Raw genomic sequence first — 27539 nt, 5'->3', positions numbered from 1 at the left:
TTTTAGACTAGCAAAGATGAAAAATACTAAATGGCTGTCAGTGATTATCAGCAGAGGTTTGGATTATGAGGGAACTTTCACATTTCTAAGCTATTCATGTTTGTATCTTTTAATGCTTGAATTTTTTTTCTTTTCTTTTTTTAACATCTTTATTGGAGTATAATTGCTTTACACTGTTGTGTTATTTGCTGCTGTATAACAAGGTGAATCAGCTATACGTATACATTTATCCCCATATCCCCTCCCTCTTGCGTCTCCCTCCCACCCTCCTTATCCCACCCCTCTAGGTCGCAAAGCACTGAGCTGATCTCCCTGTGCCATGCAGCTGCTTCCCACTAGCTATTTTACATTTGGTAGTGTATATATGTCCATGCCACTCTCTCACTTTGTCCCAGCTTACCCTTCCCCCTCCCGGTGTCCTCAAGTCCATTCTCTACATCTGCGTCTTTCTGTCCTGCCCCTAGGTTCTTCAGAACCTTTTTTTTTTTTTTTTTAGATTCCATATATATGTGTTAGCATATGGTATTTGCTTTTCTCTTTCGTACTTACTTCACTCTGTATGACAGACTCTAGGTCCATCCACCTCACTTCAAATAACTCAATTTCATTTCTTTTTATGGCTGAGTAATATTCCATTGTATACATGTGCCGCATCTTCTTTATCCATTCATCTGATGATGGACACTTAGGTTGCTTCCATGTCCTGGCTATTGTAAATAGTGCTGCAATGAATAATGCTTGAATTTTAAGAAACAAGAAGGATATATTGTGCAACACCTGGAATATAGCTAATATTTTATAATAACTATAAATGGGGTATAACCTTTAAAAATTGTGAATCACTTTTGTACACCTGTAACTTATATAATACTGTACATCAACTATAGTTCAATTAAAAATAAAGAATACATTTTTTTAAAATGGCTCAAGGAGGGGCTTCCCTGGTGGTGCAGTGGTTGGGAGTCCGCCTGCCGATGCAGGGGACACGGGTTCGTGCCCTGGTCTGGGAGGATCCCGCGTGCTGCGGAGCGGCTGGGCCCGTGGGCCATGGCCGCTGAGCCTGCGCGTCCGGAGCCTGTGCTCCACAGCGGGAGAGGCCACAGCAGTGAGAGGCCCACGTACCACCGCCAAAAAAAAAAAAAAAAAAAAAAAGCTCAAGGAAACAAACCCTCAAAATGGGATTCCGAGATTCCATTGCCCATATCTTTGATAAGCTCACAGATATCCTCTCCCAGGGGAAAGTAGGATAATAGTAATCCCTGATATGTAGCAATATCATGATTACTCAAGATAGCGCTGTTGTAGGTTGCAGTACAAGTGGATGGCAAGGCAAGATCAAATGACTAAGGCTCTTAATTGCTCTGGCAACGATGGTGATTATAGTTTGTGGCCTGGCTGCTCCTGACTGCCTTGGAGAGGTTACAAAAAGGAAGAAAAATCTAAGCTTAAAGACTTTTTTTTAATATATAAATTTATTTATTTATTTGGCTGAGTTGGGTTTTCTTGCTCTGCGTGGGCTTTCCCTAGCTGTGGCGAGCGGGGGACTACTCTTTGTTGCAGTGCGTGGACTTCTCATTGCCCTGGCTTCTCTTGTTGCGGAGCACAGGCTCTAGGTATGCGGGCTTCAGTAGTTGTGGCATGCAGGCTCAGTAGTTGTGGCTCGTGGGCTCTAGAGCTCAGGCTCAGTAGTTGTGGCACACAGGCTTAGTTGCTCCGCAGCATGTGGGATCTTCCCGGACCAGGGCTCGAACCCATGTCCCCTGCTTTGGCAGGCGGATTCTTAACCACTGTGCCACCAGGGAAGTCTCAAGCCTAAAGACTTAAACCTTCAAGTCGAAGAACAAGAAGAAAATCAAAAAGCCTCAATGCTGGCCTTAAAAAGATTATTTTCTACAGGGCACACATGACCAAAAATTAGGTCCAAAAACTAACCATATGTGTAACAGAGAAATAGCACTATTTAAATGTTCAGCCTCTTCAAGTTATCCCAAGGCAGTAGTTAAAGAGGGGGGGGTGGGATTCTGAGACCTAGAATAGGAATATTTGGAAAACTAGACATGAGGCTGAAAATTTGGAACACTGAAACCTCCTTGGATCTTCCTTGTCTGAGTAAGCAGCCCAGCTCTTTCCCAAGGAAGCTTGGCTTTCCTTTCATAAATTTCCTATGTTGACTTAACTTGGGACAGTCATCTTACAAGGGGAGCCAGCTCTTCCCCCACCCATCCTCACCATCCCTTATTTACTTCCAGATCCATAGTGAGAGTTAAATGCCAGCACAGCCCAAAGAGAGAAGAGTAAGGTCTTCTGCAGGAGGAGATAAAGTATACTTTTCCATTTGTATTAGCAGGAATCTAGGAAACAAACACAGGTATTGCTTCTGAGTGTGTTAGATGAAACATAAGGTTGTTTCAGGCCAAATGTTTTGATATGAATCCTCACAAAGGATTTGTGGTTTAGTGTGTTGGCTCAAGCACCTGGATGTGGTTCTCTGAAGCCTTGGCAATGGGTCTACCATGAGGCTGTGATGCTGGAATTTTTGAGCAAGATGTACAGGGCAGACTTCAAAGGTTAAGTTGATGAGAATGTTGAAGTGGATCTATTGTATTGATACATAGGTTGAAGAGCCACCTCCCATCCTCAATCATAAGCAGCCAGAGAACTAGAAGACATTTATTTACTGAAGCCTTAAGGAATGCCTTGATGAAGGGAGCATCAGCATCTTAGAAAGCAACACTGATTTATTTTTTTAATTGAAGTATACTTGCTGTATAATATTATATGTTACAGGTGTACAATATAGTGATCACAATTTTTAAAGGTATACTCCATTTATAGTTATTATAAAATATTGGCGATATTCTCCATGTTGTACAGTATATCCTTGTAGCTTATTTTATAGCTAATAGTTTGTACCTCTTAATCCCCCGTATTGCCCCTCCTCCTTCCTTCTCCCCACTAGTAACTACTAGTTTGTTCTCTATATCTGTGAGTCTGCTTCTTTTGTTATATTCACTATATATTCACTGTTGTATTTTCATATTCCACATACGATGTCATACAATGTTTGTCTTTCTCAGTCTGACTTATTTCACTTAGCATAATGCTCTCCAAGTCCATCCATGTTGCTGCAAATGGCAAATTTTCATTCTTTTTATACTGAGTATTATTCCTTTGTGATATGTACATATACCACATCTTCTTTATCCATTCACCTATTGATGTACACTTAGGTTGCTTCCATATCTTGACAATTGTAAATAATGCTGCCATGAACACTGGGGTGCATGTATCTTTTTTATTTTTTTTATTTTTTTAATTTTGAGGTACGCGGGCCTCTCACTGTTGTGGCCTCTCCCGTTGTGGAGCACAGGCTCCAGACGCACAGGCTCAGCAGCCATGGCTCACGGGTCTAGCCGCTCTGCGGCATGTGGGATCTTCCCAGACCGGGGCACGAACCCGTGTCCCCTGCATCGGCAGGTGGGCTCTCAACCACTGCGCCACCAGGGAAGCCCCGTATGTATCTTTTTTGAATTAGTATTTTTGGTGTTTTTTTTGGATATATACCCAGTAAGGAAAGTGCTGGGTCATATGGTAGTTCTATTTTTAGTTTTTGAGAAACATCCATACTGTTTTCCACAGTGGCTGCACTAATTTACATTCCCACCAACAGTGTACAAGGGTTCCCTTTTCTCCACATCCTCACCAACATTTGTGATTTGTGTTCTTTTTCATGATAACCATTCTGACAGGTGAAAGGTGATATCTCATTGTGGTTTTGATTTGCATTTTCCTGATGATTAGCAATGTTGAGCATCTTTTCATGTGCCTGTTGGCCATCTACATTTCCTCTTTGGAAAAATGTCTATTTAGTTCTTCTGCCCATTTTTTAATCAGGTTGTTTATTTTTTTGATGTTGAGTTGTATGAGCTTTTTATATATGTTGGATATTAACCTCTTATTGGTCATATCATTTGCAAATATTTTCTTTCATTCAGTAGGTTGTCTTTTTGTTTTGTCATTGGTTTCCTCTGCTGTGCAAAAGCAAAAAGCACTATTTAAAAAGCTAGATTTAGTAGGCATGTTATAATGATGAGATATGCATCTATAGAATTGGTGCTGATTTCAATGGGAATAAGAAGATTCTGGGATGGTAGATGCCAAGTGGCTCTGCTTGACCATCAGAGATTAAATGGGAGTGATTACTTTAATAAGTCACAGGGTCTGGGTGGTAATCAGAATATTTTGACTCATAGATCCATTAAATATCATGGCTAATTGGAGCTGGTAAACAGGAAGTAGCAAGCACTATAAGTACCTTAGAAGATACCTGATGCCATACAGTAAAACATAGAGTAGGAGATAAACCCCGTGAAAGCACAGAAGCCTGCTCTATGGCTGAAGTTTCCAGCATTAACTGGTCTGGACATCTGTGTGAGATACAAGTTGTTACACTTGGCAACATCACTGCAAATGAATAGGGACAATATATAGTGAGCTTTGGGCTTCCCTGGTGGCGCAGTGGTTGAGAGTCCGCCTGCCAGTGCAGGGGACATGGGTTCATGCCCCGATCTGGGAAGATCCCACATGCTGCGGAACGGCTGGGCCCGTGAGCCATGGCCGCTGAGCCCGCGCATTCGGAGCCTGTGCTCCGCAACGGGAGAGGCCACAACAGTGAAAGGCCCACGTACTACACACACACACACACACACACACACACACACACACAAATATATATATATATATATATAGTGAGCTTCTTTGGAATTTAGTGCCAAGATATTCCATGTTTGGCTGCATTGCTCCAGACCCCTTTTTTGGGTAACCCATAAGACCATCAGTTTTATTGGGGCCTAGAGCAGGAGATGGTCAAGGCCAGGGCCAGTGGCATACTGGTCAGTGTTTAATAACCAGCTCTCCAGAAAAACAAAAAAGCCTGATTTGTAGCATTTGCTACCTTTTATGGTGTAAGTACTCCCATCACGGCTAATTCTGAGCTACCAAAGTGACATCAACTAACTCACAAAATTCCTGAAAATTTACACGTTGGTTCTCACCAGCCAGTATGAGCTAGATCCAGCACACCACACCTCAAGGCTAAGGTGTAACTGCCTTGCTCTTGGGACTTACCATCCAGCAGACCCACTAGTACATGACAGTGACAGATAGGGATGCTATACGAATGGTCTTCAAGACCTAACATCACAGGGCAGATCTGGAGGGTTTTGAATGAAAGCCTCTTTGGCCACAACCTGTTATCCATTTAAAAAACACTCCTGGCTTGCTACTGGTCCCTGGTTGAAACTGAATTTCTGACCAAAGGACACCAAGACGCTATGTTATCCAATCCCCTGACTCATAACCATTCTCTACTCTTCTATACCCTACTCTGAGCCCAAGCACTTAAGCTTTAAGTGCATCACCAAGGCTTCCTTGCCCTCTGGCTTCCACTTGGAGTTGACCAGTGCAAGGACACTGGAAGTCAGGAGGAGAGGGAGGTGAGGGGCTTACCCTTGCCTTCCCCTCCTCCTTCCCTGCATAGCTGTGATTTTGGAAATGCCTATGTTCCTCTATGGTCACAGCTCCTGGGAAGGAGCCACCTTCCCCAGCTCCAGCTCTTGCCAGCCTCAAGTAACACAGTTTTCTTCTCTTTCACATCAAGCTTAGGGATGGTAAAACAACCTCCTGTGGATTTTAGCTTATATCTGATCTTCACCATCCCTTACAGATTCCCTTAATCTTTCCCGTCCCTCTGTAAATCATTGTTTCATTACACTCTCAGCAGTTAATTTTGAACATATCCTCTGTTTCCTGCAGGACTCTGGTTGATGCAAGGACTAACAAAGAATTATTCATTATGGCTCCATTTGCAACAGGCAGTAGGGGGAAGTGCACAGAGGACAGGTTTGGTCACAGAGTGCCTGCATTTGGGTCCTGATTCCATCACTCACAGTTTTGTGACCGAAGGCAAGTACTTATCCATTCTGTCTCAGATTATTCATCTGTAAAATGGAAATAACAACTGAACTTAATGGATTGTGGTGAGGATTACGTGAGCTGATATAAATAAAGCACATAGAAAAATGTTATAAGTGCAAGATGAGTGATAGTGTGGTAAGAAGAATTTCTAAAAGATAGAGAGATTATCTGCGTGGATCTGATCCAATCATATGACTCTTTAAAAGGAGAACGATTTCTCCTGCTGATAGCAGAAAGGGAAGTCAAAGGGATTCCAAGAGTGAGAAGGACTTGATGCCTTGCCCCTGCTGGTTGGAATATGAGGGGCCATGTGAAAGGAATTGTGCTACATGTGGGATCTGAGAGTGGCTCCTGGCTGACAGCCCGCGAAGAAACCAGAACCTTAGTCCCACAACCCCTAGAAACTGAATTCTTCCAACAACCCAAGTAAGACTGGAAGCGGAGCCTCCAGGTAAAAGCCCCACTGGGCCAACAATTTAACTTTGTTCTTGTTGGTCCTTGAGCAGAGAACCCCGTCAAATTCACGTGGACTTCTGAGCTACAGAACTGTGGATAATAAATGGAGTTAAGTCACTAAGTTTATGGTAACTTGCTATGGCAGCCTCAAAAAACAAATATAGATTGCTATTTTTATTATTGTTAATAAAAGATAATAAACAATAAAACTGGAATCAACCTAAATGCCCATCAATAAATAATTGTACCTTTGTACAGTGTTTAAATTGTACATTTGTACAGTTGTTTAAAAAGTGTAAAGAAGGTCTTTATGCACTGCTATAGAAAGTTCCTATATATGTGTTTATGTGGGAAAAAACCCAAAGTACAGAATAGTCTATATAATAGTCTGTATAATATGCTACCCTTTGTGTAATAAAAAGAAGCAAGATTATAAATTTATGTGTGTGTATGCGTGTGTGTGTGTGTGTGTGTGTGAAAACTCTCTGGAATGATACAGGAGGCTAATAACTGTGGTTACCTGCTTTGAGGGGTCATGAATAAGAACTGGACAGATGGGGGTGGCAGTGGGAGGGAGATTATTATGTACCTTTTTATACTTTCTGATCTTGGTATCATGTAAAATAGTCTTTCTTCAAAAAATTAGAAAAGTCTTTTAAAACAAGGAAAAATGCATATTAGAGCTACAGAACTCTAAACACATGGGTGAGCTTACCAATATGAACTATCAGCCACGTAAATTGACTTCTTCCATTTTCTAGAATTCCTGGTCTATCGCAGCCCTGAGAAATAAGAGCTGACGAGCAAGAAAGAGACATTCTATGGTTATGGTGGCACCTACAGGACAAACTGAGAATTTTGGTTTGTCAATTTCAGTTTTTCTCTGAGAAAGCTTGGAAGGAAGGAATGTTGAGCCCCCAGTGGAAGAGCTAAGCCGAAGTTTTAATAAGGACTGATGAAATGATCTCAAAGACATATTTACACAGGTCACACCAGGTAGGAAGTGCAGAGTAGTGAGATAAGTACAGATTGCAGAGCCTCATACACGTGGCTTAATATTTTCTCTGTGTCACCTTAGGTAAATGAACTGCAGCCTCTCTGAGCATTAGTTTCTTCACATATTTAGTTTCTTCATACGCACAAACCTGGCCCTTTTGCACAGTTAGAGTAATATTAGAAAGAATACATGTAATGTGTGGATATGGGGCCCGGCACATAGTTCTCATAGCCAGTAGCCAGTGTATTCTTGTACTTTATGTATCCTTCACTGTCACTGCACTCACGAGGCTGACCTCCCTATAAGACTCACCCTGTTTCACCGCACTCCCCACTTTGATGCATATTCAGCTTTTCTCAACTTTCCATAAGCAAGCACATCACACCAAGCACAATTTAGCTTTCTTGAATCTCTTAATATCAAACCTGCATAGCCTCATCTCCCCACTTCTCACTGCACTCATGATTTGGGGTCATTTTTTTAAACTCTTGGTGTGTCTGTTTCATTTTTCTGGAAAAATACTACGAATTATGTTTAAACATTTTTTAACCTAACTGACACTAACATGTATTTATCCACGTAATAAAATGACATTTTCTCCTTCGGGACCATAATTAAACTTGAGCCTGACCTTTCCTCACCTTCAGGGTATAAAGGTTCTTCGGAATCTCTGTTGGCCTTATGTCTATATGCACAGCACCACATTTTTAGAGTGATATGCTCTCGTATGTGTGTAAGGCTAAAGCAAAATAGAATCTGAGATCAAGAGCTGAGAGAAATTCATTAGTAATTTTATACTATGAATATATTTTAAAGGTTTTGTAATTCAGTAAGTAGAAATATTTACTAGGGTAACAAACTAGGCAGGAATGATTATTTAAAGAAAATAAATATAGAGTTATGTTTAAGCCTAAAATAGAAGGAGGGTAATTCCCTGCTCCCATGATGTTTAGACCAACTAGAGAAGAGAAAACTAGACAGTAAAGGATGTGATGATTATGATTGAAGTAGTGCAGGATCCAGAAAGAATTAAGAAAAAACAAGGGTAGAAAGAATCATGTTTCCAAGCAGATGGTGCTGCATATCATAAATATTGTGATGAAGCTCATGACCCAGGGGGTTCTGGGCTGGTCAAGTGATACTCTAAAGAGGCATTGCAACACTCCAGATGACAGGAATTACAGGGAGTGACTAGTCATGATTACTGGAAAATCTATGCTGTAGTGGACATAAAATAGGCTCAACCACAGAAAAATGAAAACATAATACAGCAAATATAGTAGTAATATATTATATTGATATTAATGATAAAGATTGCTAAAGAATTCAGGCATCAAATTAGAGAATCATAAACCACATGGCCATATATGGATATCGTGTTCCTTGATATTACTGAAGTTAAAAACAAAGTGAGGGTTGACATTCAGGTACCATAAAAGTCACTAGACAGAGACAGTCATTACTGAAATCGATATTTACAGGATGGAAAATTAGGTGACCCCAAACAACAGTTTAAGAGCTAAACTGCAGAAAGATTATAGAAAAGCAAAACAATACTGATGAAACTAGGATAGCCTGGGCATAAAAAATACATGTAAAATAAATTGTTGTTCAGACAAGCAGAGATGAAATGAAGAGCAGAACATTTATAAGGCAGGATCTCCCCAGGAAATAATTACAATTTTGGGAGCAACTAAAAGTACAGGTGGGGTGTAATGATATCCCAGTTGAGATAGGCACAGTTAGGACACAGACTGCTGAAAGATGTGGAGATTATTGCGTACCAGAGTAGACTTAGAGAAATAGAAGGAAAAAAGCATATAAGAAATCTATTAGAAAAGACAAGACAAGAAAAGATAAGAAAAAAACAAGAAAAGAAAAGAATGGAAAGACACCCCCACACACACCCACTGCAGACTTTATTACGGACGTGAAAAGCATTATATCTATCTTATGGACAGGCAACCCCTGAGACAGAACAAAAGACCACGTAAGGACAAATGGCTGTCATGCAGCCACAAAACAAAGAGCCTCTGCCATTCCAACAACCAGAGAGAAGGAATGAACTATCACAATCAAAGGGACCAGGGAAAAGCTTAGAACAAGGATAAAGAGCAAACCTAGAGCTCCAAACTAGAGACTTGGCATTGTTTTATCTTCCCATATTAGAAAATGTTTTTCAGGCTTCCCTGGTGGCGCAGTGGCCGAGAGTCCGCCTGCCGATGCAGGGGACACGGGTTCGTGCTCCCGTTCGGGAAGATCCCACATGCCGCGGAGCAGCTGGGCCCGTGAGCCTTGGCCGCTGAGCCTGCGCGTCCGGAGCCTGTGCTCCGCAACGGGAGAGGCCACAACAGTGAGAGGCCCGCATACCGTAAGAAAAAGAAAGAAGAAAAAAGAGAAAATGTTTTTCTATTTAATCTGTTAAAATGTAATTGAACTAAAAAGGTTAGGATTACTAGATACGTGACCACAGGTATCAACAGTTTCAGGAAAAATGGCCAAGTATAAATAAAGGAAAAAGATAAGATTTTAAATGTTTGGAAGAACCACATCAATAGGAGTTTTGGTCAAATGAGATCTAACACCAGCTAGTTGCCTTACTGGAATTCATGAAATATCCCTTAATACCAAACTCTGAATGAGTCATTGGAACAGACAGAATTAAGAAATTACAAGATATTGGAGAAAACAAAATCAATTTAGCAGTATATATAGTTCTATTGGAGAGGCAAAATTGGTACTAATGACATTACTCACATTGAGTTGTGAAATGTCACATTTTTATTCCCTTGAATAAAGTTTATTCTTGTAAGTTTTGTAGAATTTATTCAGTGCTTTTATTGTGGGAAATTTTTCTAGAAATTTGACCATTTCATCTAGGTTTTCAAATGCATTGGCATAAAATTTTGTTGTTGAGGTGGCAGTAGTCACGGCATCTCAGTGGTTCCTTTTTGATACGTTTTTGAAAAAATTATAAACTCACAAGAAGTTGCGAAAATAGTACAAAAAGGTCCTGTATACCCATCACCCAACTTCCCCCAATAGTAACACTGTACAATGTGAAAACTAGGAAACTGATATTGGCACAATACTACTGACTAGATACAGAACTTACTTGGACTGCATCACTCTTTACATGTACTGATCTTTTTCTGTGTGGGTATAGTTCTATGAAGTTTTTTTTTTTTTGCTTTACCAGATTTTTTTTTTAACATCTTTTTTGGAGTATAATTTCTTTACAATGTTATACAGCAGTTCTATGAAATTTTATCACTTGTATAGACTCAGGTAGCTGCTATCACAGTCAACATATGAAACTGTTCCATCACACAAAGACCCTCCATTGTTCTACACTTTTATAATCATACCCCCTCCCTAACCTCTGACAGTCACTGATCTGTTCTCCATCTCTATAATTTTGTCATTTCAAAATTGTATAAATGGGATCATATGGTATGTAACCCTTGGATATTGGCTTTTCTTCACTCAGCATGGTTAATGATATTGAACATCTCTTCATACGCTTATGTGCACCCATATTCCCTATTTGGTTACGTGTCTGTTTCAAACTGGATTTGGTGGGTTTTGTTTTGTTTTTCTAGCTGCATTGTTTGTGTTTTTACTGGTAAACTCACAGAGTTCTTTATATCTTTTGGATCCAAGACCTTTGTCAGATATGTGATTTGCAAATGTGTTTTCCCAATCGGTGGCTTATCTTTCTAACCTCTTAACAGGGTTTTTCACAGAGCAAAAGTTTTTAATTTTGGTGAAGTCCACTTTATCAAGTTTTCTTTTATGGATTGTGCTTTTGATATTATATCTAAGAACTCTTTCCTTGCCTTAGGTCACAAAGATTTTTTTTCTGAAAGTTTCCCTCTAATAATATTATAGTTTTACTTTTTACACGTAGACTTATGTTCCATTTTGAGTTAATTTTTGCATAAGGTGACAGGTTTGCATCAAAGTTCATTTTTCTTTCTATGCGGGTTCAATTGTTCTAGCACAATGTATTAAAAATGCTGTCCTTCCTTCATCGCATCGGTTTTGCACCTTCGTCAAAAATCTGTTGGCCATACTTGTGTAGGTATATTTCTGTGTTCTCTATTCTGGTCTACGATCTATATGTTTATACTTCTAAAAACTTGTCTTGATTACCGCAGCCATACAGGAAGTCTTAAATCAAGGTATTCTGATTTCTCTACCTTTATTCTTCTTTTTCAAAAATACTTTAGCCAACTCCAGTTTATTTGCCATTCCATATGAATTTTTTGTTAAGATTGGACTATGTCCACAAAAAGATTGTAAGAATTTTTATGTGAATTGCACCAAATCAATAGATAAATTTAGGAATAACTGACATTTTTACTACATTGAGGCTTCCAATTTATGAACATAGTGTTTCTCTTCATTTTATTGGTGCTTCTCTTATATTACCAACATTATGTACTTTGTAGCATATAGTCTTGTAACTCTTTTGTTAGACTTGTGCCTCGTATTTCATTTTTTGAGAGATTTTGATTGGTTTTGTTTTTTTAATTTTGGTCTCCAATTTATTCATTACTAATATATAGAAATATGATTGAGTTTTGGGTGTTGACCTTATATCCATTGAACCTGCTAAACTCACTTATTAGTTATAGGGTGTTTTTTAATGTAGACTAGGTCTCTAAAGACTATACCTGTGTGACAAATTCAGCCCATTGTCTGTTTTTGTAAATAAACTTTCATAAAAACATGCTAATTTGTTTATGTTTTGCCTATGGTTGCTTTCATGCTACAATAGCAAAGTTGAAAAGTTGTGACAGAGACCATTATGCCTATTTACAGCTGAAAATATTTACTATCTAGTCCCTTTCAGAAAAAGGTTGCTGACAAGGTTATGATGTGATATAGACAATCATGTAATATGCAAATAGAGACAATTTTATTTCCTCTTTTATAACCTGTATGCCTTTAATATCCTTTTCTTGCCTAGCTACACTGCTTAGGACTTACAGCAATATGTTGAATAAGAGCAGTAAGAGTGAGCATTCTTTCCTCATTCTCAATTTTAGAGGGAAAGCATTTGGTTTTTCACTGTTAACTATGATGTTAGCTGTAGGGTTTTGTAGATGCTCTTCATGAGGTTGAAGAAATGCCTCTTTATTCCTAGTTTTCTGAGAATTTTGTTGTGAATCGGTGTTGAAAATTTTTTCAATGCTTTTCTGTACCAGTTTATATAATTGTGTGGGTTTTCTTCTTTACCTATTAATATATTGAATTACTTTCACTTTCAAGTATTGAACTAACCTTTTTTTTTCTGGAATGAATCTTACTTAGTTGTAATACACAATTCTTATACACATAAGCTATAAATAGCTTATATACATATCTTATGTATGTAAGATACAAAATTCTTATATATTACTAGATATAATTTGCTAATATTTTTTACGGTTTTTGTGTTTGTAGTTTTCATGTTTTGTACTGTCTGTCTAATTTTGGTATGAGGGTAATACTAGCTTCATAAAATGAGTTGGGAGATGATTTCTCTTTTTTTATTTTCTAGAAAAGATTGTATAGAATTGGTGTTAATTCTTGTTTAAATGTTTGGGAGCAGCGTCCACAGACAACATCTTGGCCTGCAGATTTTTTTTCTGGAGCTTTTTAATTACCAAATTAATTTATTTGATAATTATGGGGCTCTTCAAATAGTCTGTTTCATCTTTGGTGAGTTTTTGTAGCTTGTGGTTTTCCAGGAATTGATTCCCTTCATTAAATGGTTGAATTTATGTGTGTACAGCCAATGGTAGGGTTTCCTTAATATCCTTTTAATATCTGCGAGGTTTGTAGTGATATTCCCTTTTTCATGCCTGATATTGGTAATTTGTGTCTTCTCTCTCCTTTTTCTCTGTCAGTCCTGTTAGAGCTTTATCAATTCCATTGATATTTTTAAGCAACCAGATTTTTATTTGATTGATTTTTCTCTACTGTTTTTCTGTTTTCAATCCATTGATATCCATTGTCTTAATTATTTTCTTTCTTCTGCTTTCTTTAAGTTAATTTTGCTCTTCTGTCCTAGCTTCCTGAAGTAGAAGCTAAAATTATTGATTTGAGACTTTGTTTTCTTTTTTAATATTAGCATTTAGTGCTAACAATTTCCTTCTCAGCACTCTTTAACTGCATCCCACACATTCATTTGGATATTTTTATTTTTATTTAGTTCAATGTAATTTTTTATTTCCCTTTAGAGTTCTTCTTTAACTCAAGGATGATTTTGAAGCATGTGGTTAAATTTACAAGGGTTTGAAGATATTTCTCTTTTCCTTCTAATAGATTTCTAGTTTGATTTCATTATAGCCACAGAACATATTTTGTATGATTCCAGTACTTTTAAGTTTGTTGAGACTTGTTTTAAGACCAAGGGTATGGTCTTGGTGAATATTCCATGTGCAATTGAAAAGAATTTGTATTCTGCTGTTGTTGGGTGGAGTATTCTATAAATATCAGTTAGATCCCAATGATTGATGGCATTTTTCAGTTCTCCTATATCCTTGCTGATTTTCACTCTACTAGTTATACCAGTTACTGAGAGGAGTGTTGAAGTCTCCACTTGTAAGTTTATCTATTTCTCTTTTATAGTTCTGTCAATTTTTGCTTCGTGTATTTCGCAACTTGGTTGTTTGGTGAAAACACATTGAGAATTGTGATGTCTTTTTGGTGGATTGACCCTCCTTATTGTGTAATGTACCACTTCTTTCTTCTTTGCTCAGAAGTCTACCTTATCTAAAAAGTCTACTTTATCTAATATTAATATAGCCACTCCCATTTTTTATTAGTATTTGAATGGTATACTTTTTCTATCATTTTACTTTTAACCTAACTATATCATTATATTTAAAATGAATTTCCTGTTAATAGCATATAGCTTAGTTAGTTATAGTTTTTATCCAGTTTCTTACTGTGTTATTTAAGTAGATATTTACTTATTAGACAACATTATAATTTTTCTTTCAACTGTTTAATAATAATTTTAAAGACTCATAAGAAGAATGATATTCTGTTATATTTACCCATTTCATCGTTCTTGCTTTATTACTGATGTTCCAGGTTTTTTCTATTACTATTTTCTTTCTGTTGTAACAACTTCTTTCAGCAATTCTTTTAGATCAGGTCTGCTGACAACAAATTCTTTTATTTTTTTCCGTCTGAGAATGTCTTTATTTCACCTTTTTTTCTTGAAAGCTATTTTTGCTAGATATAAAATTTGGGGTTGATAGTTGTTTCCTTTTAGCAATTAAATATATTTTGCCACTTCCTGCTGACCCCTGTGGGGTTTTTTTTTATTGAAGTATAGTTGATTTACATATTTTTAAATTTTATTGAAGTATAATTGATTTATAATGTTATGTTAATTTCTGTGTACAGCAAAGTGACTCAGTTATATATATAACTGTATATATATATTCTTTTCCATTATGGTTTGTCACAGAATATTGAATATCGTTCCCTGAGCTATGCAGTATGACCTTGTTGTTTATCCAGCCTATATATAACAGTTTGCCTCTGCTATAATGGGAGTTAGGGATTAGCAGTGACCCCTATGGTTTCTAATGAGAATTTCTCTGTTACTTGAATTGTCATTTAAAATATGTAGTTTCTCTCTGGATCTATTAAGATTTTTTTCTTCCTTGTTTTAGTTTCAGAAGTTTGATCATGATGTATATTAAAATGAACTTCTTTGGGTTTATCTTGTTTGTGGTTTACTCAGTTTCTTGAATCTGCAGTTTATGTCTTTCACCAGATTTGGGAAGTTTTTCACCATTTTGGTTAAAAAATTTCTCATCCCAACATGTTTTCCTCCCTTTTACTAGGACTCTGATGATACAAATGTTATACATTATGTTATTGTCCTGTAAGTCCCTAAGGTTCTGTTCATTTTTTTCAATTGCCTTTTTGTCTCTTTTTCAGATTGTGTAATTCTTATTGATCTATCTTCAAGTTTACTGAAGATTTTTGCATCTGTTCATGAGAGGTATGGGTCTGTAGTTTCCCTTTCTTGTAATGTCTTTGTCTGGTTTTGGTATTAGGAAATATTGGCCTCATAAAATGAGTTAGGAAGTATTCCCTCTGCTGTTATCTTCTGAGAGAGATTGTATTGGTGTAATTTCTTCCTTAAATGTTTGAAAGAATTCACCAGTGAACCCATCTGTCCCTGGTGCTTTCTTTTTTGGAAGGTGATCAATTGTTGATTAAATAGAAACAGGCCTATTTGTATTGTCTATTCTTGTGTGAGTTTTAGCAGATTGAAGCTTCCAAAGAATTTATCCATTTCATGTAGGTTATCAAATTTGTGGGCATAAAGTTGTTTATAGTATTCCTTTATTATTCTTTTAATATCAATACACTCTGTAGTTATGTCTCCTCTTTCATTTCTGATATTAGTAATTTCTTTCCTTTCTCTTTTTTTCTTAGTAAGCCTGGCCAGAGGCCTATCAGTTTTATTGAACATTTGAAAGAGCCAAATTCTGGTATAATTTATTTTCTCCATTAATTTTATATTTTCAATTGTATTGATTTTTTTTAATTGTATTGATTTTTGCTCTAACTTTAATAACTTATTTTCTTCTATTTATTTTAGATTTAATTCTTTTTCTTTTTAATTCTTTTTAATTTCTTTTTAATTCTTTTTCATTCTTTTTAATTCTACTTATTTTAGATTTAATTCTTCTTCTTTTTCTTAAATATACAGCCATACTTAGAAAACTCTAATTCTGTAATATGATGGTGTGTTAACCACTTAACTATAGTATAAAGGTTAAAGAAAAAGAGTATTAAGAACAACTATACTACTATAATTTGTGACAAATATACAATATAAAAAGAGGTAAGCTGTGATGTCAAAAATATAAAAGGGGAGGGAATAAAAGGGTAGTTTTTAATATACAATTGAAGATAAGTTGCTATCAGAATAAACTGGAATGTTAATCTATAAGATGTTTTATGTAAGCATCATGATACCCACAAAGCAAAAACCTGTAGTAGATTCACAAAAGATAAAGAGAAGAGAATTAGAGTGTACCATCATGGAAAATCACCAATTCATAAAGGTAGACAACAAGAGAGGAAAAAAGGAACACTGAAACTACAAAATGGCCAGAAAGCAATTAACAACATGACATTAGTAAGTCATTACACATTAATAATTACCCTAAATGTAAATGATTGAATTATCTAATCAAAAGGCACAGAGTGGCTGGATGGATCAAAAAACAAGACCCAGCTATATGCTGCCTACAAGATACTCACTTCAGCTTTAAGGACACATATAGGCTCAAAGTGAAGGGATAGAAAAAGATATTCCATTCAACTGTGAACCAAAAGAAAGTGTGGTTAGCTATACTTATATAAGCTGTATAAGCTATACTTAAAGTTACACTTGAAGCCAAAAATGGTAAGAAGAGACAAAGAAGGTCATTATTTAAAGATAAAGTGATTAAAAATATATAACAGTTGTAAATATATGCACATGCAAGATTGGAGCACCTAAATATATTAAGCAAATACTAACAGACCTGAGGGGAGAAAGAGACAACAATACAATAATAGTAGGGATTCAGTGCCCCACTTTCAACAATGGATAGATCATCCAGACGGAAAATCAACAGGAAAATACTGGACTTGAACTATACTTTAGACCAAGTTGACCAAATAGATATATAAAGAATATTCCAACCAATAGCAAAGAACACACATTCTTTTCAAGTGCACATGAAATCTTCTCCGGGATAGATCACATGCTAGGCCACAAAACAAGTCTCAAGAAATTTAAGAGGTTAGAAATTATATCAAGCATTTCTTCCAACCACAATGGTATGAAACCAGAAATCAATTACAGAAAGAAAAATGGGAAAAGTGCAAACATATGGCGACTAAACAACATGCTACTAAAAAACCAATGGGTCAATGAAGAAATCAAAGAGGAAATCAGAAAATACCTCAAGACAAATGTAAGTGGAAACACAACTTTCCAAAATCTATGGGATGCAGCAAAAGCAGTTCTCAGAGGGAAGCTTATAGTGATACAGGCCTTCCTCAAGAAATAAGAAAAACTCAAATAAACAACTTATCATCTAAAGGGATTAGAAAAAGAAGAACAAATGAAGCCCAAAGGCAGCAGAATTACAAAAATAGTAAAGATCAGAGATAAGAAGAAGTAAAATAGAGACAAAAAAAGGAAAGATGAATGAAAGCAAGAGCTGTTTTTTTGAAAAGATAAACAAAGTTGATAAATCTTTAGCCAGGCTCATCAAGAAGGGAAGAAAGAGAGGGACTTCCCTGGTGGTCCAGTGGTTAAGAATCCACCTTCCAACAGCAGACGCAGGTTTGATCCCTGGTCGGGGAACTAAGATCCCACATGCCACAGGGCAATTAAGCCCGCATGCCACAACTGAGACCCAATGCAGCCAAATAAATAAATAAATAAAATTTTAAAAATGGTTTTAAAAAAGAATCATTTAAAAAAAAGAGAAGAGGACACACATAAACAAAATAAGAAATGAAAGAGGAAGATAACAGTTGATACCACAGAGATACAAAAAAAATCATAAGAGACTACTATGACAGTCATATGCCAACAAATTGGATAAACTAGAAGAAGTGGACAAATTTTTATAAACATACAGCATGCTAAGAATCAGGAAGAAACAGACAATTTGAACAAACTGATCACTAGTAGTGAAACTGAATTTGTAGTAAAAATACTCCTAGCAAACAAAAGTCCAGGAACAGATAGCTTCACTGAGGAATTCTACCATACACACAAAAGAAGAACTTAAACCTGTTCTCAAACTATTCCAAAAAAATTAAAAGGAGGGAACACTCCCAAATTCATTCTATAAGGCCACCATTACCCTGATACCAAAACCTGATAAAGGCAGTAAAAAAAAAGAAAGAAAATTATATGCCAATATCTTTGATGAGTATAGATGCAAAAATTCTCAATTTCAACAAAATATTAGCAAACCAAATCCAACAACTTATAAAAAGGTTCATACACCATAATCAAGTGGGATTACTCCAGGGATGCAAGGATGGTTCAATATTTGAAAATTAATCAGCGTGATACACCACATTAACAAAGAAGGATAAAAAAAAATCACATGATTATCTCAATCAATGCTGAAAAAGCATTTGACAAAATTCAACATCCATTCATGATAAAAAAAAACTCTCATCAAAGTTGGTATAGATGGAATACATCTCAACACAAAAATGTCCACTTATGACAAATCCAAAGCTAACTTCATACTCAACAGTGAAAAGCTAAAAGCCTCTCCTCTAAAGGAACAAGACAGGGATACCAAAGCAATCTTGAGAAAAAAGAACAAAGCTGGAGGTATCGTGCTCTTTGACTTTAGACTGTACTAAAAAGTTACAGTAATCAAAATAACATGGTACTGGCACCCAAACAGACACATAGATCAATTGAACAGAATAGGGAGTCCAGAAATAAACCCACACACCTATGGTTAATTAATCTATGACAAAGGAGGCAAGAATATGTAATTTTAAAAGGACAGTCTCTTCAATAAATTGTGCTAGGAAAACTGGACAGGTACATGTAAATGAATGAGATTACATTTCCTCACACCATATACAAAAATAAATGAACAATAATTTAAAGACCTAAGTGTAAGACCTGAAACCATAAAACTCCTAGAAGAGAACATAGGCAGAACACTGACAAATTGTAGCAATATTTTTTTTTCGATCTGTCTCTTAAGGCAGAAGAAATAAAGGCAAAGTAAACAAATGGAACCTAATTAAACTTAAAGCTTTTGCACAGTAAAGAAAACCATGACAAAATGAAAAGACAACCTACTGAATGGGAGGAAATATTTGCAAATGATATGACCTACAAGTGATTAATACCCAGAATATATGAATAGCTCATATAACTCAGTTTCAAAGAAAAACAAACAACCTGATTAAAAATAGGTAGAAGAGCTGAACATTTTTCCAAAGAAGACATACAGATGGCCAACAGAGAAAAGATGCTCAACATAACTAATCATCAGAGAAATGCAAATCAAAACCACAATGAGATATAACCTCACACCTGTCAGAATGGCCATCATCAAAAAGAACACAAATAACAAATGTTGGCAAGGATGTAGAGAAAAGGGAGCCCTTGTACCATGTTGATGGGAATGTAAATTGGTGCATCCATATGGAAAACAGTATGGAGGTTCCTCATAAAACTAAAAATAGAAGTACTGTTTGACCCAGCAATTCGACACCTGGTAAATATCTGGAAAAAAAATGAAAATACTAATTTGAAAAGATCGTGCTCCCCAATGTTCATAGTAGCACAATTTACATTAGTCAAGATTTGGAAGCAACCCAAGTGTCCATCAACAGATTAATAAATAAAGAAGATGTAGTATATGTATTCAATGGAATATTATTCTGCCATAAAAAGAATGAAATTGTGTCATTTGCAACAACATGGATGAACCTGAAGGGTATTTTTTATGCTTAGTGAAATAAGTAAGACAGAGAAGGACAAATACTGTATGTTATCACTTATATGTGTTGTTTAAAAAGTAAAACAAGTAAATTATATAGCAAAATAGAGACGGACTTACAGATATATAAAGCAAACTAGTGGATACCAGTGGGGAGAGGGAAGTGGGAAGGGGCAAGAGAGGGGGTATGGGATTTGGAAATACAAACTACTATCTAAAAAATAGATAAGCAACAAGGATATATGGTACAGCACAGAGAATTACAGCCATTATTTTGTAGTAACTTTAAATGGTGTATAATCTATAAAAATGCTGAATCACTATGCAGTGCACCTGAAACAAACATAATATTGTAAATCAACTATACTTTACTTTAAATTAAATAAATAAATAAATCGAAAATCTTGTCAGACAAGGATCAGGAAGACTTCAAACTGAATGCAAAGAAGATAGTAAATAGTTGTCAACATCAATATGACAGCAATGTTGAAACTGTCTGAAAAAAAATTTTTTAAAGCCATGATAAAATGCTTAAACAAGCAATCATGAGACTGCTTAAAATAAATTTTAAAAACATATAAAGCTTCAGGAAGGAAATGGATAGTCTCAGTAAAGAAATACAAATTGATAAGAGTAATCAAATTATATTGTTAGAACTGAAAAATACAGTAACAAATAAAAATTCAGTGGATTTTTATTCATTCAGTGGATGAGCTCAACACTAGAGTGGAGAGGAGAGAGGAAAGATCTGTGAATTGAACAACTGAGATTACTCCAACTGAACAACAGAGAAAAATAGACTTAAAAAGTGAACAGAGTCAGAGGGACCTGTAGGACTATAAAAGAAGAGGTAACATTTGTGCCAACAGAGTTATATAGAGAGAGGATAAGGAGGGCAGAGTTGAAAAAGTACTTTAAGAAACAATAGCTGAAAAAATCCTGAATTTGGCAATAAACGTGTATCTATAGATTCATGAAGTTCTGTGAACTCCAAACAAGATAAGCCTAAAGAAATTCACACCAATATACATCATAAATAAATTTCTAAAAACTAAAGATAAAGAAAAAATGTTGAAAGCAGTCAGAGGATAATGTCACCATACCTACAGGAGGAAAACATTCAAATGATAGTGGATTTTTCATCAAAAACCATGAAAGCCAGAACGAGGTGGCACCACACATTTCAAGTGCTGAAAGAAAAGAATTGCCAACCCAGAATTTTATACCAAGTGAAAATATCCTTCAAATGGCGAGGAAATCAAGACATTCTCAGGTGAAAGAACACTAAGAGAATTTGCCACTAGCAAACCTACCCTAAAAGAATGGCTACAGGAATCTCTCTAAATAGAAAGGAAATGATAAAAAAGAACCTTCAAATATTAGGAAAGAGGGACAACAACAAAAAAACCCCATGGTAAACAAATATATGGGTAAATACAATAGGTTTTTCTTCTCCACTGAGTTTTCTAAACTGTTTGATGGTTGAAGCAAAAATTATAACACTGTCTGATATGTCCTCTATGTTCAGAAAATATACTTTTAAAATTACATTATAAATGAGAGAGGAAAAGGGAACACAAAAGGAGGTAAGGTTTCTATATTTCATTTGAACTGGTAAAATGATGACGCCAGTAGACCATGATGGGTTATATACATATAATGTAATATCTAGAATAACCACTTTAAAAAGTATACCAAAAGAGATGCACTCAAAGACATGATCAATAATTCAAAATAGAATTCTAAAATTTGTTCCATTCACAAGAAGGCAGAAAAAAATAGAGAAACAAAACAGAAATAAGGGGAAAAAAAGAGTAAACTGCTGATTTTAATCTTAACATACAAATAATTACATTGAAAGTAAATAGTTTAAATATATAATTAAAAGATAAAAATTTACAGAGTGAATTATAAAACATAACCCACTATCGTCTGTCTACAAAAAACTCACTTCAAACATAAAGATACAGACTGGTTGAAAGAATAAACATAAAAGATATATTATGCAAACATTAATCAAACGAAAACAGGAATGACTCTATAATACCAGATAAGATAGACTTCCTCTGAAAGAACATAACCAGAGACAGAGAGGAGTGGTTATATAACAATAGAAGGGCCAATCCACTGAAAAGAGATAGTAATCCTAAATGGGTAGGCACCAAACAACAGAGCTGAAAATTATGTGAAACAAAACCTGAAAGAACTCAGAGGAGAACTAGACAAACCCACAATTATAGCTGAAGACTGTTACACACTTCTCTCAACAATTGATAGAACAACTAGACAGAAAATCAGCAAGATATAGAACTCAACAACACCATCAACCAACAAGATCTAGTGGACATTTAAGGAACAATCCAAACAACAAAAGAAGATACACATTCTTTTTAAATGCACACGGAAGATATACAAATGTCCTGGCTCATCAGACAAACCTCATTTATAGCACTAAATGCATACATTAGAAATCAGAAAAGAAAAAACTTAAATCAAATTTAAGCTCACCTCAATAACTCAGAAGTAAAGAGAAAAATAAAGAAGCAGAGAAAGGTAAATAATAAAGATAAGAGCAGAAATCAGTAAAATTGGAAACAGAAAAACAATAGAGAAAATGAAACAAAAGTAGCACTGCTAATACACAGAACAATTTGGATAAATCTCCCGGAAATTATGCTAAGTGAAAAAAACTTAATCCCAAAAGTTTACATAATGTGTAATTCCATTTATATAACATTCTTGAAATGACAAAATTTTAGAAAAGAAGAAGAGATTAGCTGTTAAAAGGGGCTAATAGGGAAGGGGTGCAGGCAGGAGGAAGTGAGTGTGGGTATAAAAGGGCAATATAAGGGGTCCTTTTGTTGATGGAAATGTTCTGTATTTTGAGTGTATCAGTGTCAATGTCTTGGTTACTCTACTGTATTATATAGTAACATTTTGCAAGATGTTCTAATCGGGAGGAATTAAGTAAAGGACACATAGGAGCTCTATAACTTTTTACAGCTGCATGTGAATCTACAATTACCTCAAAATAAAAGTTTAACTGCAAAGGAATATATAATTATAACTCTCAAAACTCAGTAATAATTGAACCAACTCCCCAATCAAAAATGGTAAAAAGATTTGAACATACATATCCATAAAGATACACAGATGGGAAAAAGGTACATGAAAAGATGTTCAACATCATTAGTCATGAGGGAAGTACTCATTAAAAGCACAATGAGATATCACCACATGCACATCAGAATGGCTAACGTTTGATAAATGACTGTGTCAAGTGTTGAGGAGGAGGCACAACAACTTGAACTCTCATCATTGGTCGTGAGAATGCAAAATGCCATAACCACTCTGGAAAACATTTTAATGGTTTCTTATAAGGTTTAACATCCTTATCACATAATCCAACAGTCCTACCCCTATGTTCACACAAAACTTAATCATGAATGTTTATAATATTTATTTATAATCACCAAAAACTGGAAGCAACCCAAATACCCTTCAGTTGTGACTGCACACTCAAACCATGTTACATCCATGCAGCAGGATGCCGTTGAAAATGAACAAACTCCTGAAAAAATGATGTGGATGTACTTCTAAGGCGTTAGGCTAAGTGAAAGAAGCTAACTCAAAAACTACAATACTCCATGATTCCATTTACATGACATTCATGAAAAGACAAAACTGTGGGGACAGAAAAATCAGTGGTGGCATAGGCTGGAGGTAGGGGAGGAGGTTGGACTAGAAAGTGACACAAGGGAATTTGGGGGGTGATGGAGGTGTTCTCCATCTTCATTAAGGTGGTGCTTACAAGATTGTAGGCATTTATCAAAGTTCATAGGACTACATACTAAAAACAGTGAATTTTACTTCACAGAAATTAAGCCTCCATAAACCTGACTTTTAAAAAAAAGTACACACACAGGGGCTTCCCTGGTGGCGCAGTGGTTGAGAGTCCGCCTGCCGATGCAGGGGACACGGGTTCGCACCCCGGTCCGGGAAGATCCCACATGCCGCGGAGCGGCTGGGCCCGTGAGCCATGGCTGCTGAGCCTGCGCGTCCGGAGCCTGTGCTCCGCAACGGGAGAGGCCACAACAGCGAGAGGCCCGCGTACCACAAAAGTAAGCACACACACAAAATTCCCTTGAGAGGCATTCCTCCCGTCCCCCAACCCAGCCCCAAGTTTGAAAAAGGCAAACTATTTCATTATTTTCATCTGTGGAGTGACTTTGATTTTTCAATTCACCCTTCCAACTGAGGATTTACCCATTGGGGTCCCAGCTTAATGCAGTGGGGGTCCTGTCTGAATTTCCATCTTCGGGAGTCCTGAAGGTTTGCTTCCTGCTCTGATGTCCTGTGAGACCACCAGCCAGAAAGCTGGAGGTCACCGTAATTCTGAGGTGCCCTTTGAGCAGGCTGGAGCCTCTGAATTCCTCACCTCTTTGATTAATTACCCTCTCCACTCCTTTTTGCTCTCTGAAATTTTCTGATACTTTCCTGCCTTCACTTAAAATTTTTCAGCTTTCAACTTCAGGAAATTAACTCTCCTGAACTAAATATTTATTTTTTAATATTTTATCTAGAGTTTTTTCCTAAGAAGTGATTTTTTAAAAATAGAACTATAGTATCCTACACTTTTACTTCATAGCATTTACAAAAATTGCAATTAGTTAAATGCTATTTGAGCACTTTTAAAAAAATATCTCTCAAAGACTGCAAGTCCAGGGAGACAAAAATCACACCTCTCTCAGTTTCATTCCCAGTCATGTACATTGACTTTTGCCCATAGTATGTGTTCAAGCTGAATGGCAAATTTACATTGTAAAAAGCACTTGTATATTTTAACAAATAAATTACTGATCAACAATGCACATCAATATCATCACTTTAATCACTTATTTTATTCTGTCATTTCAGTTTCTGAGATATATTTTCTTTTACATACGAAAAAAATCATATTTATAGAAAATTAATTTCACTTGAGTGCATATGGATATATTTACCCTCCCTAAATAATTTCTAATAAGTGATTTTTTTTAAACCATTCTGCCATTTTGCTAGAAATGGGTCTTTCCACATTATTAAGTAGGATGTATTTTGTCCGTGTAGTATAAGTGAAACAGCTGGAGATTGAAAACCAGGTTAGCACGCCTGTCTCCTGCTCTTCAATCTCCAGCTGTTTCACTTATACTAACCTTGGCTCTGCTCTTTACTAGCTATGTAACCCCAGACAATTTGCTCTTCTTTTTGTGTCTCTTTCATTCCATTTAGAAATGAAGAAAATGAACTAAATGCTAAGTCCTCTTCACTTAAAAAGTATATACTATTTTGATATTGTAGTATATTAGAAAAACTGCTGGCCTGAAAATCCAGAATCCTGAATTCTAGATTTGGCCCTGCCACTTTCTAGCTTTCTGCTTTTAGACATGTCACTTTACTTCCTGAGTCTTTTGTTTCTTCATTCATGAAATGAAAGTGCCACAACTTTGGCAACTATACTTCAATACACTGTAAAAAAAAAAAATCACAATGTACAATCTAAATATATACAAGTTTTATTTGTCAATCATACCTCAATAAGAATAAAATAAAAATTAAATTAAAAATAAACTTAAAGATAAATTTAAAAAAACAAATTGAAAGTGGTAATATTTACCTCACAGAATTGTGAAAACCGAATTAGATATTATTTATAAAAGTGCTTGGCATATAAAAGGTAAGTAATAAGTCTTAGGAGCATCCAAGTATATGGAATTAAATGATCTCTAAATTCTTTTTGTGTTCCTAAAATCTATGATATCAACCAAAGTCAGCTCTTAAAATAAAAAATAAATAATTTTTAAAAAAGCTTTTGCTGCAGTTCTAATATGAGCTCTCTAGAGGTCTCTGTTACCAAACAAATGAGCATATGTTTTACTGTTGGTTGCGGAAGTTCACAAACTGAAGGTTTTTTACACTTTTGAGGCAACATCATTTGATTTTCTGACCATATCAATCTTTTCTCATTCATGTTACTGAAGAGGCATCTTCTTCTAATGCTTGCTAGCAACTTTGTACTGGCAATAGATAAGATGTTATTTATAACCATAGCATAATTTTTTAAGGTGAAAAATTATTCAAAAACCCTTAGCCCCAGATATCACCCTATTTTTTCCAAACTAAGGTTATTAGTCAAAATAAATAATCAAACAAAAAAATGGAGAGGTGGTGGAAGAGGAAAAAAAGAAAGAAAAGCAAAATCCCAAGGCAATGTTTTTTTAAACCACTGTTACCCACAGAAGGCTATATATTTCAGGCTGTGCCCACAGCACACACACGTATTTAACTGAAACGAATGTTTCACAAAGCAGTAGTTATCTTTACAGAGGGAGATGCACTTTTATATTTTCTGTTCTATCCCATACTTTTTAATGGTGCTTTGACATACTAGTTAATTCCATGAACCACTAAGGGATGCCACCAGTGGTTTTAAAAAAAGCTGCCTCAAGGGGTTGCAAAAACTAAAAAGAAGTGGTTTGGTGTACTGTGCAATATGTACTGACAGACCTCGAAAGACTGAAGTGACAAGTGAAAGTGGCAAACAATATGTACCATGTGATTCCATTTCTACAAAGAATGAGTATGCATATATACTTATTTAAAGAGGGTGGGTAGAATGCTGGACTGGATTATGCCTTCTTTTCCCACCCAGGTTATAGTTGTCCATAAGGGAGCTTATATAAGATTTGGGAGGCAAAAGCAGAACAGCAGCCATTACTCTGAGAAGGTCACCGTGGTCAGATGTGTTGATGAACTGTGGGTCAAAGCTCCTTGTCCATCTGGTATTCCTGATCTCTGGCCCTGATGTCTAATAGCAGCTCTGAGCTGTTCAGAAGATGCTTGGCTACGGATCCACAGGGAAGGAGTTACAGAGAGGGAATAGCCTCCCATAGTCCCCTCCTGAGCCCACACTGCGGGTTGCACATGTCTGGCTGGCTTCACAGCTTTCCCTACAAGCTCCAGGGCTTGGCTTCCCCATCCCTGCTCCAGGCACCTGATCTCTGACTCCTCTTCCAGACTTTCACTTCCTCACTTCCAGCATTTTTGTAAGGTCTAATTCCTGCAATAAATGTCTTCTTTCCAAAATGTGCATCATGGTTCTGCTCCCATGACTGAACCCTGAATGATACAGATAAATATAAATCAGTTGATAGTAGCTACATCTGAGGAGGGGAATAAAACTGATAGGAAATATAAAGGAGGATGTAGACTTTTCTTTGTAGATGTCTAAATCATGTAAAGTTTTACCATAAAATTCATTCATTTATTGCTTACATGATCCAAAGAAAGGAGAAAAAGGAAAAAGATGCTTTTAAGATACTAAAGCACACTCAGACACAGAAAAGTATGAAGTAGAAAACAAAACCACCATTTTCCAAACCTTCTAGAATGGATATAAGTGAATTTATATTCAGATAAGTGACTATAAAAGTGGTAATGAAAAAAACAAACAACTGATCTAGACTTTTCAAAAATTCAGTATCATGGGGAGAAAGTGGAAACACTGTTCGAGAGCAGTGCTTCTCAATTCTTAAGGCACATTTGAATCACCTGGGGATCTG

The 27539-nt window shown here is 36.1% G+C and overlaps 1 protein-coding gene across 12 annotated transcripts in view; it reads left to right on the top strand.

The window, feature by feature from the left end:
• Positions 1–27539, top strand: part of DYNC1I1 (dynein cytoplasmic 1 intermediate chain 1) — a 506528-nt gene that overhangs the window by 119743 nt on the left and 359246 nt on the right. For 5 of the 12 annotated variants that reach the window (XM_082846464.1, XM_082846462.1, XM_082846461.1 and 2 more), the window contains exons 2-3: positions 15380–15443; positions 15884–15939. Coding sequence is in view for 4 of the 12 variants with exons in the window: in XM_082846457.1 (XP_082702583.1) it covers positions 15380–15443 (64 nt within the window). In the remaining 8 variants the exon portion in view is untranslated. Of the gene's footprint in view, positions 1–15377; positions 15444–15883; positions 15940–23815; positions 24060–27539 lie in introns of those variants that run through there. The other 7 variants (XM_082846457.1, XM_082846458.1, XM_082846450.1 and 4 more) reach the window with 3 other exon arrangements.

The sequence above is a fragment of the Leucopleurus acutus genome (genome assembly GCF_964270905.1).
Source record: "Leucopleurus acutus genome assembly, chromosome: 9".
Classification (NCBI taxonomy): domain Eukaryota; kingdom Metazoa; phylum Chordata; class Mammalia; order Artiodactyla; family Delphinidae; genus Leucopleurus; species Leucopleurus acutus.
The sequence above is the reverse complement of the archived record's forward strand: the minus strand, read 5'-3'. Positions and strand labels throughout refer to the sequence as shown.